Source organism: Sus scrofa, chromosome 1 (genome assembly GCF_054392235.1).
Source record: "Sus scrofa isolate SSC_HxYL_T2T_F1_AM1 chromosome 1, Sscrofa_HxYL_maternal_Yorkshire_Landrace_v2.0, whole genome shotgun sequence".
In the NCBI taxonomy this organism is placed as follows: domain Eukaryota; kingdom Metazoa; phylum Chordata; class Mammalia; order Artiodactyla; family Suidae; genus Sus; species Sus scrofa.
This window is the reverse complement of record NC_139383.1, coordinates 147,313,368-147,330,576: the sequence shown is the minus strand read 5'-3', so window position 1 is coordinate 147,330,576 and position 17,209 is coordinate 147,313,368. Positions and strand designations below refer to the sequence as shown.

General features: G+C 38.8%; 1 protein-coding gene across 27 annotated transcripts in view; it reads right to left on the bottom strand.

The window, feature by feature from the left end:
• Positions 1-16,555, bottom strand: part of LRRC28 (leucine rich repeat containing 28) — a 196,049-nt gene extending 179,494 nt beyond the window's left edge. For 17 of the 27 annotated variants that reach the window (XR_014815012.1, XM_084975701.1, XM_084975723.1 and 14 more), the window contains exons 1-2: positions 16,492-16,555; positions 12,724-12,951 (exon numbers count right to left, since the gene is read on the bottom strand). Coding sequence is in view for 9 of the 27 variants with exons in the window: in XM_084975701.1 (XP_084831827.1) it covers positions 12,724-12,891 (168 nt within the window). In the remaining 18 variants the exon portion in view is untranslated. Of the gene's footprint in view, positions 1-12,723; positions 12,952-13,181; positions 13,221-16,491 lie in introns of those variants that run through there. The other 10 variants (XM_084975674.1, XM_084975690.1, XM_084975717.1 and 7 more) reach the window with 4 other exon arrangements.
• Positions 16,556-17,209: the final 654 nt, after the last annotated feature.

Here is a 17,209-nt window from a genome sequence, read left to right as displayed (position 1 = left end):
GATCCATCCCAAGGGCTTCTGAAAAGACTGGACTGATTGGACTCATGTTGATATGGATGAGTTGTTTAAAAGATGCTATTTCCATATTATTTACTATAATAATGATGGTTTATAGTTTTAACTTATTTGTAAGATATGTTGAGTGGAAGCACTGAATATTCTAAGTGCAACTTATAATATGAATTTGTTGCAAGATTGAGAATATAAAGCTATGCTGTTGAAGGAGCATGAATGAAACTCATAAGATGTGCTAAGTAAACATAAGTTGCTAGCAATTAGAGCTTGTGCATGTTAAATGTAGACGGAAAAGAATGGACATGCCATAAGAATCCTAACATTCATGAAGTGATAAATATACATGAGACATATGAAGTAAACCCAAATACTCACGATACCCAAAATATGCATGAGTGCTCATCAATGTTCATAAGAGTGTAATTTGGCCAACCATTGGTGTCAAAAGTCATGACTTTCCATTCACTCTACAAATAAAACTCATGGTTGTTCAATAAAAAAAAAAAAAAAAAAAGAATAACTGCAAACCAAAAATCTACAATTGATACGCAAACAAATAAGAAAAATCAACTCAAATACAACACTAAAGATAGTCATCAAACCAAAAGAGGAGAAAACAAGAGAAGAAGGGAAGGAAAAAGAACAGCAAAAACAAATCCAAAGCAATCAATAAAATGGCAATAAGACCATACATATTAATAATTACCTTAAATGTTAATGGACTAAACACCCCAACCAAAAGACATAGACTGGCTGAATGGATACAAAAACAAGACCCATATATATGCTGGCCTCAAGAGACTCACTTCACTTCTAGGGACACATACAAATTCAAAGTGAGAGGATGGAAGAAAATATTCCATGCAAACAGGAATCAAAAGAAAACTGGAGTAGCAATATTCATATCAGACAAAATAGACTTTAAAATGAAGACTATTTTCAGGGACAAGGAAGGACACTACATAATGATCAAGTGATCAATCCAAGAAGAAGATAAAACAATTTTAAATATTTACACACCCAACATAGGATCACCACAATATAGAAGGAAACTGTTAGCAACCTTAAAAGGAGAAATCGACAATAACACAATAATAGTGGGGGACTTTAACACCACTTACAGCAATGAAGAAATCATCCAGACAGAAAATCAATAAGGAAACACAGGCCCTGAATGAAGCATTAAACCAGATGGACTTAATTGATATTTACTGGACATTCCATCCAAAAACAACAGAATAAACATTCTTCTCAAATGCACATGGAACACTCTCTAAGACTGATCACATCCTGGGCTACAACTCCAACCTCGGTAACTTTAAGAAAATTGAAATCGTATCAAGCATTTTTCCAACCACAACGCTATAAAACTGGAAATCAACAACAGGAAAAACTGCAAAAAACACAAACACGTGTAAAGACTAAACAACATGCTACTAAACAACCAATGGATCACTGAAGAAATCAAAGAAGAAATTAAAAAATACCTAGCAGCAAATGACAACGAAGATACGACACTCCAAAACCCATGAGATGGAGCAAAAGCCATTCTAAGAGGAAAGTTTACAGCAAGACAAGCCCACCTCAGGAAACAAGAAAAAGCTCAAATAAACAACCTAACTTTACATCTAAAGCAGCTTGAGAGAGAAGAACAGACAAGACCTAAAGTTAGTAGAAGGAAAGAAATCATAAAGATCAGAGCAGAGATCAATGAACTAGAAATAAACAAAACCATAGAAAAGATCAACAAAACAAAAAGCTGGTTGTTTGAAAAGATGAACAAAATTGATAAACCCTTAGCCAGACTTATCAAGCAAAAAAGAGAGAAGACTCAAATCAATAAAATTAGAAATGAAAAAGGAGAAGTAACAACGGACCCCACAGAAATACAAAGGATCATAAGAGACTACTACATGCAACTATATGCCAATAAAACAGAAAACCTAAAAGAAATGGACAAATTCTTAGAAAAGTACAATCTTCCAAGACTAAACCAAGATGAAATAGAAAAGATGAAGGGACCAATCACAAGAACTGAAATTGAAAATGTGATTAAAAAACTTCCAACAAACAAAAGTCCAGGACCAGATGGCTTCACAGGCGAATTCTATCAAACATTTAGAGAAGAGCTAACACCTCTCCTTCTGAAACTATTCCAAAAAATTGCAGAGGAAGGGATACTCCCAAACTCATTCTATGAAGCCACCATCACCCTCATACCAAAACCAGACAAAGGTACCACAAAAAAAGAAAATTACAGGCCAATTATCACTGATGAACACAGATGCAAAAATCCTCAACAAAATACTAGTAAATCGCATCCAACAATACATTAAAAGGATTGTGCATCATAATGAAGTGGGATTTATCCCAGGGATGCAAGGGTTCTTCAATATCTGCAAGTCAATCAGTGTGATACACCACATTAAGAAACTGAAAAATAAAAACCACATGATCCTCTCAATAGATACAGAAAAAGCCTTTGACAAAATCCAATACCCATTTCTGATAAAAACCCTTCAGAAAGTGGGCATAACAGGAACCTACCTCAACATGATAAAGGCCATATATGACAAACCCACAGCTAACATCATTCTCAATGGCGAAAAGCTGAAAGAATTCCCACTGAGATCAGGAACAAGACAAGGATGTCTGCTCTCGCCACTACTCTTCAACATAGTTTTAGAAGTCCTAGCCACAGCAATCAGAGAAGTAAAAGAGAAAAAAGGAATCCAAATTGGAAAAGAAGAAGTAAAACTATCACTATTTGTGGATGACATGATACTATACCTAGAGGATCCTAAAGACTCTACCAGAAACTGTTAGAGTTCATCCATGAACTTGGCAAAGTCGCAGGATACAAAATCAATACACAGAAATTGACAGCATTTCTATATACTAACAATGAAAGATCAGAAAGAGAAATTAGGGAAGCAATCCCATTTACCATCGCATCCAAAAGAATAAAATACTTAGGAATAAACCTACCTAAAGAGACAAAAGACCTGTACTCTGAAAACTATAAGACGCTGATGAAAGAAATCAAAGATGACACAAATAGATGGAAAGACACACCATGCTCTTGGACTGGAAGAGTCAATATTATCAAAATAACTATACCACCCAAGGCAATCTACAGATTCAATACAATCCCTATCAAATTACCAAGGACATTTGTCACAGAACTTGAACAAAATATTTTAAAGTTTGTTTGGAAGCACAAAAGACCCAGAATAGCCAAAGACATCCTGAAAAAGAAAAATGGAGCTGGAGGAATCAGGCTCCTGGACTTCAGACGATACTACAAAGCAACGGTCATCAAAACCGTATGGTACCGGCACAGACAGAAATACGAATCAGTGGAACAGGATAGAAGGCCCAGAATTAAACCCATGCACTTACAGCCAACTCATCTATGACAAAGGAGGCAAGAAGATACAATGGAGAAAATACAGCCTGTTCAATAAGTGGTGCTGGGAAAACTGGACAGCCACATGGAAAAGAATGAAATTAGAACACTCCCTAACACCATACACAAAAATAAACTCAAAATGGATTAAAGACCTAGATATAAGACCAGATACTATAAAACTCTTAGAGGAGAACATAGGCCAAACCCTCTCTGACATAAACAATCGCAACATCTTCTCATCCACCTCTTAGAGTAATGACAGCAAAAACAAAAATAAACAAATGGGACCTAATTAAACTTCAAAGTTTCTGCACAGCAAAGGAAACCCTAAACAACACAAAAAGACAACCCACAGAATGGGAGAAAATCTTTGCAAGTGAATCAACTGACAAGGGATTAATCTCCAAAATTTATTAACACCTTCTGCAGCTCCATACCAAAAAAACAAACAACCCCATCCAAAAATGGGCAGAAGATCTAAACAGACAATTCTCCAAAGAAGACATACAGATGGCCAAAAAACACATGAAAAGATGTTCAACATCACTCATTATTAGAGAAATGCAAATCAAAACCACTATGAGGTACCACCTTACACCAGCCAGAATGGCCATCATCCAAAAGTCTATAAACAATAAGTGCTGGAGACGGTGTGGAGAAAAAGGAACCCTAGTACACTGTTGGTGGGATTGTAAATTGGTGCAACCACTGTGGAAAACAGTATGGAGATCCCTCAGAAAACTAAAAATAGAACTACCATTTGATCCAGCAATCCCACTCCTGGGCATCTATCCAGAGAAAACCATGACTCGAAAAGACACATGTACTCCGATGTTCACTGCAGCACTCTTTTCAATAGCCAAGACATGGAAACATCCTAAATCCCCATGGACAGAGGAGTGGATCAAGAAGATGTACATATACACAATGGAATATTACTCAACCCATTGAAAGGAAAGAAATAACAGCATTTTGAGCAACATGGATGGACTTAGAAATTATCATGCTAAGTGAAGTCAGTCAGACAATGAGACACCAACATCAAATACTATTCCTATTACATGTGGAATTTAAAAAAAGGACACAATGAACTTCTTTGCAGAACAGATACTGACTCACAGACTGAAAAACGTATGGTTTCCAAATGAGACAGGTTGTGGGGTGAGGGGATGCACTGACAGTTTTGGATAGAAATGCCTTAAAATTTGTTTGTGATGATTGTTGTACGTGTATAAATGTAATAAAATTCACTAATTAAAAAAATAAAGTTTTTGGATAAATACTGACTCTATATCTAAGCTCCAATCACTCCTCTTAAAACACTCTCTCCTCCTCTGTCCTCCATAATATCAATCTCCTGGTTTTCCTTCTGCCTTTCTGACAGCTGCTCCTCACCTTACACCCAACTTTTAAGTGCAGAAATTTAAAGGAATTTCTTTCTCAATTTTTAAGTCATGTCACTCTTGCTCTTGGCTTCAATTATCATCAATATGACACAAATTCCCATATTTATATGTATCTATTCAGAACTCTCAAGGGTCCTGAGAATACTTTTACTCTCCCAAACTTGCTGCACCTCTAATATTCCTTAACTCAGGAAACCACAGCTATTTAAACTTAAAATGTAGAAGCCATATTATTAATAAGGAATTCTTTAGTTTCAAAGAAAAAGAAAATATAAAACTTGAGTTTCATCAAAAAGGAGGAATAAGAGGAAAAGGAGGAGAAAAAGACAGTATTAACTCAAGTAACTATCATATAATAGACATTCCATAAATGTGTTCAATGAATAAAAAAAGGTATTGGAAAAAAAACCCAGGGATAAATCTAATTCCAGGGATGCTGGATGCAGGTATTCAAATGATGTCATCAAGAAGCTTTCTCTCTTTACCACCCAGCTCTCCTTCTCACCTCTGCTTCATTCTCAGGTAGTAGCCAAGACAGTCACCAGCAGCTTCAGCTTTAGTTTTCTGTTTAGCAATCAATGGAGTGTGTCTTTTCTGCAAAAGTCCCAGTTAAAGACTCCAGGGTGAGCCAATTACTGTGGCCAGGGGAGTGGAATACTTGAAATGACCAAGTCCAGCTTATTTTGTACCACCTGAAGTCTTCTCCCCAGCTCTAAAGCCACCACACTTTCTACCCCTACATGAGTGTCTTGGCTAAGAAACTGTCCCCAAATTACGATTCCGAACATGCTCAAGATTTTGAATGGTCTGGCTCCTACAGCCTCTTTAGCTGTCCTTTCACTCTCTGTGTGCCAGCTACCATCAGATGATCTTCATTTCTTTGATCTTGCCTGCTGCCTCCAATATCAGGGCCTCAGACCATGCTTTTCCATTTGTAAACTTCTCCATCAATGCCTATGTTATCTCTCCTGTCTCAGCCTACTATCACTTCCTCAGAGTGATCCCTAGTGTAGGTTAAACAAACCATATTGTAGACCAAACCAGCACTCTGTACGCATGAGGAATCTAGAGAAATTACTATTTAACATCTATCTTCCTTGCAAGAGCAGAGGCTACATGAGGACAGTGCCTACATCTGTCTCATTTAACACCCTGGACTCTGGCATAGCAACCAGTACACGAAGATACCTTAAATATGTGACATAATTGAAGGAATATCATGTAATGGAAGAAATTTTCACATACTGAGGTATGGAAAGTTATTCTAGCTTATACATGACTTGACCTGAACTTTTTGCCAACTAGAATAGCTTGTCTTATGGCCTGCCAAACAGGCATTGTGTATCTGCTTTAACCATTAAAAAATGTATTTAAAAATCTAAATGGAGTCACTGTGATTCAAGCACTCAAAATGGAGCTGAGAGGCCACTGCGGATGTGGTTTCAGACATATTTCTGCATCACGAAGAACTTGCAATTTCTGAACTATATCAAACTCAAGGACACCACCAGCTACTCTCAGAACAATATCTGCTAGCAGCTACTAGCTGCATCCTTATGGTCTCAAGGTCTTCCCTTTTAACCATGCAACCACTTCACACCCCAAACAATCCTTACCTAACAAACACCCTCACTTCTTGCCAGTTCCAAATGTAAGTCTTAACAAACAACTTAGGTAACTTTGAAATTTTGCCTAAATAAGCCTATTTTGTGGTCCGGCATAACATGCAGAACAATTCAAGTGCTTCTTGAATCTATGTCTCCCAGGCTATAGTCCTCAGTTTTGTTTGAATAAAACTCTCTTCTGTTCCTATTATAGACTGTTTATTAATTATTTGTTTCCATGGCCACATGCTATAGCAGTCAGTTTAAAATTCATCTACTTGATTTTGTTTAAAACAATCAAGAGAAAGTGACATAGTCAATGAAATAAACTTAATAAATTTACAAAACTCTTACCCAGAAAAGATTCCAAAGAATAATATCTAAAAGTTGTAACTTTATTAGTTCCATGTTCAAAAAATATTCAGTGGCTCTACACTGCCAAGAGAATATAGTTCTAACTTCTAGGGGACTAAGGCATTTAAGATTCAACATAACCTGGCCCAAGGCAGAATTCTCATCTCAGTTTTATCTCCTGCTTTTTCCCTAACAAACTCTGTTTCTACTCCATCCTGTGCTCTCCTAAACAGTCCATACAGTTCCTTGGAAAGGAAGTAGATGCAGATTAAGCAAGACTCCTGCCTACCCACTCCCCTAAATAAGAATAGCTTTGGTTGTACCTATTTTACACATTTAACTTTTTGAATAAATGGTTCAATAAAATAGATGCCTAGACTTGTCCCTTGAACTAACTATCTGCCATGGAATCTCAGTTTACATTTTTTTCTTCAGCTTGAGATACCAAGGAACAAAAATTCCACGAAAGGATTTGTTCCATGATGTATCTATTGTCCGTGCCTTGAAGAATACTTGGGTACAGAGTAAATACTTAACAAATACATGGTAAATGAATCAATGATAGTTTTCCTTCTAAGTTCCTGTTGAAGCCATTCTTCAGGGCCCAAGCCAATAGTGCCTTCTTTTAAAAATCTTTTATAATCCTGCTACAAAAAATTAAGATTATGAGTCCTACAAATTAGGCAGTAGGCCAGGCACTGGGGGAACAAAATTTAAGACAGAGTCCCTGCCCTCAGAGGCACTCAGTCTGGAACTCTTATACCTGTATTACAGGTATGCTAATCTACTTTAAAATCATTTCTTTACTCATTCAACGACTATGTGAATACCATCATATGGCAAACACAGAACCTATATCTCCTATTCTCTTATTTATCTTCAAACTACCTCAAAGATCAGACACTTAATAATTCTTCACTTAATCTTGGCCAAAAGGCTGAGAAGCGATACACTTAATAATTCTTGAACTGCATTTAAAATAATTATAGAAGAATTCTTTAAAACATATTCTAAGATAAGAGCTCCCGTCATGGCGCAGTGGTTAACGAATCTGACTAGGAACCATGAGGTTGCGGGTTCGATCCCTAGCCTTGCTCAGTGGGTTAAGGATCCGGCATTGCCATGAGCTATGGTGTAGCTTGCAGACAAGGCTCGGATCCTGCGTTGCTGTGGCTCTAGCATAGGCCGGTGGCTATAGCTCCGATTAGACCCCTAGCCTGGGAACCTCCATATGCTGTGGGAGCAGCCCTAGAAAAGGCAAAAAGACAAAAAAACAACAATAACAACAACAACCAAAAAAAAAACATATTCTAAGATAAATGTTAGGGACCAAATAATAATATTTCCTAATTACTTCTTATTTACCTACTAATTACGTAAATGGATTCCTATATTAATCGACTCATTTTTTAATTTTTTTCGTCTTTTTTTTTTGCTATTTCTTTGGGCCGTTCCCGTGGCATATGGAGGTTCCCAGGCGAGGGGTTGAATTGGAGCTGTAGCCACCGGCCTACGCCAGAGCCACAGCAACGCGGGATCCGAGCCGCGTCTGCAACCTACACCACAGCTCACGGCAACGCCGGATCATTAACCCACTGAGCAAGGGCAGGGACCGAACCCGCAACCTCATGGTTCCTAGTCGGATTCGTTAACCACTGCGCCACGACGGGAACTCCATCGACTCATTTTTTAAAACTTTAAGATTTCTCTGTTATACAAATACATGGCGATAACGCATAATGAAACACTACTAAGAAGTACTTTAAAATGCGCCTACCCTTTGACTTAGCAATCCAATATTTGAGACTTGATCCTAAATATGAGGATGCATGTATATTTCTTGGCCTAGAAATTAGTGGAAGAAGAATGAAGTGAAGAGAGAAATCTGAAGAGAAATATGTAAAGCATAAAACTCTTTTATTGGAAAAAAAAAAAAAAAGTGGAAGGACACAACCAAACCATTAACACCAGTTATTCCAAAGCACAGAACTGGATGAACAGACAGCGAGATTACTACTTTCCAATATTCCTCTCTTATTTCAGATGACGGCATATATCATTTTTGTACATAAAATATGAGAAGTATATTCTTTTTAGTATTAAAAAAAAGGCTTTTCCCTGTGCTTTAATTTTAACATGGGCATTCCCTAAGTTCTAAGTACTTGACATACATCATCCTACAGATACAAACCACTGTGCAATACCAAGCAACTTGGGGGTAAAAGGAAGGAGAGAAATCAGGCATCATTGACTTCTCTTCTCACCAAGAGCCTTCAGAGGATGAGGGCCAGGGGAAGGGGAATGTTGAAGAAAGGGCACTTACATAAAATAAAACAATGCTTTGTTTGATTAGTTGGATAGTTGGTTGGTTTTAGGGCCACAGTTATGGCATGTGGAAGTTCCCAGACTAGGATTTGAATCAGAGCTGCAGCTGCCAGCCTACACCACAGCCACAGCAACACGGGATCCAAGCCACATCTGCAATCTACACCAGAGCCTGCAGTAATCCTGGATCCTTAACCCACTGAGTGAGGCCAGGGATCGAACCCTTATCCTCATGGATACTAGTCGGGTTCATTAATGCTGAGTCACAACAAGAACTCCAAAATAAAACAATGTTAATAAGAAATAATAAAAACAATGTGCAAATAGAAATGACCTGTAGGTTCTCAAGCTCCTTTTTTATTTTTTTTAGAAAAAGGCCAATTAACCCATAATGTGTTTTTTGAGATAATATATGCTTCCAATAATGTGGTTTTTCCCCCCTGTGGGGAGTACTGCAGTATTAAGTCAAATTTCACATACTAAATCTCTATATTTCTACAGGAAATATACTTTGTCAATAACACCAGCAAATATTCTAAAAGCCTGAAGTCACTAGTGTAGAGCAAGGACCATTTCACCAGCTTTCAAAATCTGTGCAGTAAGCCATTCCCAGACTACAGCGGATATAAGTTAGCTCTCTTACACTCAGTATAGTCTTGGTAGGGGATGGATGCTACCATTCCCACTATCCCCATATATGATGTATGGCACTTTATAGTTTAAAAAGCTCTTAAGGAGTTCCGGTCATTGCGCGATGGAAACAAATCCGACTAGGAACCATGAGGTTGCAGGTTCGATCCCTGGCCTCGCTCAGTGGGTTATAGGATCCAGTGTTGCCATGATCTGTGTCGCAGACGCAGCTCGGATCTGGTGTTGCTGCGGCTGTGGCATAGGCCAACAGCTGTAGCTCTGATTGGACCCCTAGCCTGGGAACCTCCATATGCCACAGGTGTGGCCCCAAAAAGCAAAAAGTATAAAAAAATAAAATAAAAAGCTCTTTGAGGAGTTCCCTGGTGGCTCAGTGGGTTAAGGACCTAGTGTCGCCACTGCTGTGTTGCAGGTTTGATCCCTAGCCTGAGAACTTCCACATGCTGTGGGAGTAGCAAAAAAAAAAGCTCTTCAATACACATGAATCAAATGTTCCAGTTAAGAGAAAGCATTAAAATAAAATACATATACCAATCATTATAAATATATGCAACAATTTAATCTTCAATGAATATGAAGGTAGCAAAGCATGAACTTGAAATGCATGCTTGGGAGCCAATATATCTTTAAATTGTATAGTAGATACTTAAATATTTCCATAAATAGAAAACTGCAGCTGATAAACTGCCACTAAACCAAAAGTTTATTGTAGTTTTTATAAACAAAGGTCAATCTCTTTGAACAAAGTCTACCCTGATGGACTATGATGAATAGTTAAAAAGTAATCCACTCACAATTTTTTCTTTGTACATCAACAACAAACATGAGAAAATCTGGGCTATAATCCTTGACAGATTATTTCTTATAGCACTTCTTCTCCAAAAGGTAAATACAGTTTCACTTCATGTAATGATGATTTTGCAAAAAGGATTAATATAGAGATTACTAAAGTTAAAAAAGTGAAAAGTCTAATTAAAAAAATCTAACTAAGCATGCAAAATAACATCTATACTAATATGCCAAACACTAAAAATGAAAGATCTATTTCTACCTACTTTCAGACACAGTAAAGATAAACAAATTATATATTGTTTTCTACCCATTTTAGGTAATTTACACAGATCAAATAAAAGCTTTTCCAGGAAAACACTCCATATATATGAAGCCTGTAAGGTATACTTTCAGATATTTAGCAAAGACTACTATAGAGAAGGGAATGAAGAATGGGTCTGCTCACAAAGGAACAAGAAGATATCATAAATCATCAAAAATGATTAAGAACTAGAATTCAAGTGTAAGATTCAAATGAAGTTAAGTGAAATCAGAAAAGCCACATAAAGCAACCTGTTTAAAACAAAGACCAAATTTCATAATGAATAGTGGGAATAAAAGTTTGATAGAACTTGCATTCTCTTGAAAAATATTATAGTTTTTTTAACATTATAGGTAATAAAATTTAGGGTATAATGATTACCATGTGCTTATTTCTAGAACACAAAAAGAGTGAATCAAATATTGGCTTTTGTGACAAAGATTTTTCCAAAAAACTGGATGACAGCTCATGTCAAAGCCATTAGATTTCACAGTGCAATCATAAAGTTTTTTTACTTTTGGGGTTTTGGGTTTTTTCCAAACACTCGAAGGCTACATCAAGCTTCCTAATGCCTATCTTAACCTTTTAATCTTCAAAACATTCTTTTTTTGTCTTTTTTGTTTTTGTTGTTGTTGTTGTTGTTGTTGCTATTTCTTGGGCCGCTCCCCGCGGCATATGGAGGTTCCCAGGCTAGGGGGTCGAATCGGAGCTGTAGCCACCAGCCCACGCCAGAGCCACAGCAACACAGGATCCGAGCCGCATCTGCAACCTACACCACAGCTCACGGCAACACCGGCTCGTCAACCCACTGAGCAAGGGCAGGGACCGAACCCGCAACCTCATGGTTCCTAGTCGGATTCGTTAACCACTGCGCCACGACGGGAACTCCAAAACATTCTTTTTTTAAAATACTTCTAAATCAAAGTCATCCTTGTTGATCTTTATCTTCTTTACTTTTTTTTTTTTTTGGTCTTTTTGTCTTTGCCTTTTCTAGGGCCGAACCCTGCGACATACGGAAGTTCCCAGGCTAGGGGTCTAATCGGAGCCGTAGCCACCGGCCTACACCAGAGGCACAGCAACGCAGGATCCAAGCCGCATCTGTGACCTACACCACAGCTCATGGCAACAAGAGATCCTTAACCCACTGAGCAAGGCCAGGGATCAAACCTGCAACCTCATGGTTCCTAGTAGGATTCGTTAACCACTGAGCCACAACGGGAACTCCTATCTTCTTTACCTTTTAACTGGTCAGGTGGGTACTGTAACATCCATAAATCACCCAGCAATCTTTTTTTCTTTTTTTTTTTTGTCTTTTGTCTTTTTAGGGCCTCACCCACAGCATGTGGAAGTTCCCAGGCTAGTGGCTGAATCAGAGCTGTAGCTGCCGGGCTACACCACAGCTACAGCAGTGTGAAATCTGAGCCAAGTTTTCGACCTACACCACAGCTCATGGCAATGCCAGATCCTTAACCCACTGAGCAGGGCCAGGGATGGAACCTGCATCCTCATGGATACTAGTCAGGTTCGTTAACCACAACAGGAACTCCTTATCTAGCAATCTTAACACACAAAGAAAGCACAAGCCCAGACAGGCTAAATAAAGAGGGGTTTCTGAAGGGGACTAATTTTATAAGTGGTACATTAGTGAATGCTTTCCTACACAACTCCTGTAACCTCATAACTACAGGAACTTGGATTGGGAATTCTTACCTAATGAGAATCCCTTGTGTGTATATTTTTATTACCTGTTTATATAACAAGAGAGGATATACACTTTGGTCTGGATATCTTAGGATACGTAAAATACATCTTGATCAGGACCACGTTATAAGTGACTTTTTAAAAAAATGCAATATAATACTGTACCAAGGTTGTAAGGGAGTTCCTTTTCATATAAAGTCTCTCCAAGTACTGTAGTCCCTCATCTTTCAGTAACTCCAACGGGAAATGCTGCAGATTCCTATAATTTAAGAACAAATTCTTGTGCTTTTCCAGCCTTGCCACAGAGATCGTCTTACAAAGTTCGGATGCCATGACTGAATGTATTCCATCAGGCACACTGCAGCACTACATCTTGTCAAAATTGGTCCATTTCTAAAGAGAACAAAAAAACTGAAATTTATAATACTGCTAACAAGCACTGTCAAATAAGGCAGTTGACATATACAGCTATTTGCAGACATTAAAAAGAGAGTTACGTATCAATTCCTGTATTTTTCTTTCACAACAACTAAATGTTCACAGATCTTTAAAAGATTAAAATAACTATTTAATAAAAATATGCTATTTAAGCAATATTTACTACTTAGTAGAAATAGTCCTACCTGAAAAATAATTCTTGAACTTGAGATAGGAATCTCTATCTAAGAGAAGAGAGACTAGTTTCATAATATGCAACCAAAGAAAAAGCTTAAAAATCAAACACAGCAAACCCATTTCCTTTGTGAACTATGTCATTTTGTCTCAACTTAAGATACCTCAAAAAAATTTAAATTCATATAAAATATACTAGATCATTTACAGCTTCAGTCTCTTCACTTCTTACTATCTAAATATTGTCCTATATTCTAATATTTTCTTCCTTTTATCTCTTTATTTTCTATTCTTTCTTGCTTAGCTTTGCAGATCAGAAGTAGCAAAGAAATAGGCCTGGGAACTTAGAGTTTTACTTCATTATTTCAATGAAAGAAGAAATACTGCACTAGGAAATAGGAATTCTGTACTTTTCTATTATAATCTCTCTGGGCCTCAGTAGCCTAACATAAAATGGAGACAGCAATTTATTGGTAAGGGCCAGAACCCAGAACAGATAGAATTCCCTTCCAGCTCTGACCCGAAAAGGGTAGGAAAAGAAATAACATCTCATTGCCATCTTATCAACTAGGCACAGATCAGAAACAAACTTCACAATCACTTACCAGGAGAAGAAACAAACTCAGAGCTTCAATACTTTGTCCAAGGTCAAACAGCTCATAAAGGAACAGGGATCTTTTTTTCTTGAGGTGGGAAAGGATGAGCAGGGGATTTTAAAGCCTGAGGTCTTTACGTACATAGACGGACAGGATTCCACAGGATACTCAGACAGTAAATACTCAGACAGTAAAAAGATGAGCTTTGTTCAAAGATTCTACTCTGGTTTACTGGGCACCCTTTGTCAAACTCTCCAACGGAAAGTATCTTTCAAATAAAGTGTTTTTTCTTAAGAAAAACTATTTTCACTGGGAATTAATACCAAGTTAAGTACAAAATGTAGTAACATAAGCTTTCAATAAGCAGAGTTTTCTAACTTTTTTGTTATTTTCTATTATTTGCAAACTCTAACTCCTAATAAGTACTTGCCGTTTTACATAAAAGGGCAGAGAATATGGAATATTCAATAATACCCCCAATAGAATATGAGTCCAATACCTTCCCATATTCTACCTACTCACCTATTTTTATGAGACATATTATGTGACTTTGAACAAGATAATCTTTCCACATCTTAATTCTCTCCCTGGGGAACTAACTAGACTAGCAATAACATCCGTGATTCCGTGTGGGAAGAGAAGACTTCTGGGTAATTATTTGCAGGTGGAGTAAACTGTAGATAGTCTAGATTCTCAGGAGCATCTCAAACTTACATTCAAAAAAGAGCTTTCCATTTTCATTACCAACCCAAATCTTCCCCAGTCGTTCCCACCACCTGCAAAGCTGGAAGTCTTGAATGATTCCACCTGGTCATTTATCCAGCATCTCCAATCTATCACAAGGCCTATGGTTTCCAACTCCAAGGTACACCTCAAACCTATCCACATCTCTCCATCCACCGCAAAGGAAAGCCACTGTCATTTCCTGCCTGTCCATCTATGTTACTGGTCTCCCTGTGTCTACTCTAATTACTCTGCAATACATTAATCACTTAGCAGGGAGCCTTTTAAAAAGTAAGTTCAATTGTATCTCCCTCTCTTAAGTAAACTCACTCCCTACTCAAATACATCTTAAATAAACCCTTCAAAGGTTCATTTAGAAAATCAAACTTACCAGGTAGTAAGGGCTCTTCACAATCTGGCCCTACCCACTTCTCCAGGCTGGCAGCACCCTCCTTGGCTTCTCACCAAACTCCAGGGCTTTTCTAGTACTCGAAAGCACCAAAGTCTTAACACCACTTGCTGCTCCCCTCTTAACCCTGAAAGCTCTGTCCCAATACCCTTCAGGTTTCAGTGTAAAAATCACTTGCCCATCCCAAACAAAAGTATTCTCTCTTACTCTTTCTTTGTAAGACTCCTCACAATTTGTAATCTATTTATTTATTGGTATTATCTGTATATTGTCAATCTAGCCAAGAGACTCTATTGTAAGCTTCTTAGGGGCAGAGATCTTGCTTTCTTTAATTTTGAAAACCTGCCTCTAGCACAAAGCAGGCCCTAAAAAGCTGATGAGTGGTTGAAAGTAGGACATGTAATACTAAAAGGGAAATTTTTTTTTCATCTCTGATCCAAGGTCGGCTTGTAGGGACTATATGCTGACTGCTAACTAGGTGCCATAAAGATCTCTAATCCTTAAAACTCTGCATTGCAATTAACATTATTTAGCTCATTTTAAACCTACGGAAACCGAGTTTCTCAGAGCATAACTTGTAGAATTCCAACACAAGTGGAAGACGCCAAAGCCCGTGAGCTGCTCTAAAATGCAGCTTTTCATGAATTTCAGGGGGCCTGTGCTTCTTCATATTATTATTCAAGTGGTAGGCAAAGCTTACACAAATCTAAGACTACAAAGCAAAACCCACCCTCACTGAGGGAAGTTCCAATAAGAAAAGAGGGTAACCTGATGGCTTGCCTTCTAATCCTGCTGAATCCTGATGGGTGGGACTGGCTGTCTTCAAAAGGTTAATTACACCGTTAAAATGCACCATGCTAGAAAGAGAGTTTGGGAGATGAAAGCTACACAAATGAAATCTGAAAGGTGCCAGTAATAAATAACGGTAAAGGTTTTCCAATATGCATTCACTGCAGTCCTTGGCAAGATGGCCTTTACCGGGATAATTTTCTTACACATATTTCCTTTGCTACCTCTTATCTATAAAAAGCAAATGGTAGGCTGAACACTAGCAGTATGTAACTGCACCTCCACATCAGTTTTCTGACAGCTAAACACCAGTCTACTTTATTATTACCTAAAGCAAACAAACCTGTCCATCTTAAGAAAATTCCACACATTTTTTTAAGGAAAGGAGTCCCTTAGACTGACTTCCATAGTTAATTCGGTAAAATATTTCAGTTTCCTAATATTGGAGACTAGAGAATTTTAAAACGTGTATTAAAAGCATTTTTAAAGGTTATTTTCTCAGTACTGAGAAGGCTGACAGAAGTTTAGGCAAAACACATGCCATTTGGCCCGAGTTAACCAAACACTGAGGTGGTCACCGTTGGGGAGTAGCGAGCCCAGTAGCAGGAATTTTAGAGCCGGTACCGAGCCAAGGAGAGCGAGAAGGGCCGGGAGCCGTGCTGACCCGAGGCCCTCACGGGCCCGCTTGGGCCCAGGTCCACTCGCCGCGGCCCGGACGCTTCTGCCTGACCCAGGTCAGGGCCAATGGCCCGGCTAGAGGGCTTTGCTACAAAAGACACCGAAGCGACGAAGCGCCACACTCACCTCGGCGCCAGAGGAGCCAGCGCTCCCGGGCGCAGGAGCGCCGGACCGCAGGCCGAGGCCGGGCGGGCGGGGCCGGGCGCAACGCGGGAGGGGATGGGGCGGGGCGCAGGCGCAGAGGGGCGGGGCGGGGCGAAACTCGCACTTTGGAGCTTGGGGGGAAGGCAGAGCGGAGCAGAGAAGAACGGAACCTCGCGATATTACGCCTCTGCTCTTACGGTTTTGCAATAGGTGGGATAAGATGCCCGTTTTCCAAGAGACATGCCTATTCGCTGAAAAAAGGGCCTTCTCCAAGCCTGCCCCGCGCCCCACTCGGCCTTTGCTTCCGGCTCCGGTGTTAGGGGTTGCTCTCGCATTTGGCTTTTGGCTTAGGGTTTTGTGGGGGTGATTTGGCCGGCTCCAACCTCGGGAACCGCCAGTAACTGATCTCTTCTTTCATTCGTACTGTCACTGACTCACTAGTCCTCTAATGTAATTCTGTGCATTACAGCAACTTTAACACCCAGTCGTTTACTGTGTACCAGGCAGCGTTCTAAGAGCTGCGCTAGATTATTTCACTTAACTCTCAAAGCTGTCCTATGACACACGTACTATTGAAAAGAGGGTAACCTCTTTGGAAAGCCTAACGTTGATTATCTAGCGGTTCATTGTCAAACAGCTTTGACTTTATAGATTTACGTTGGTTTATATAATTTCCGTTAGAGATTAAGTAGCCTGAAAA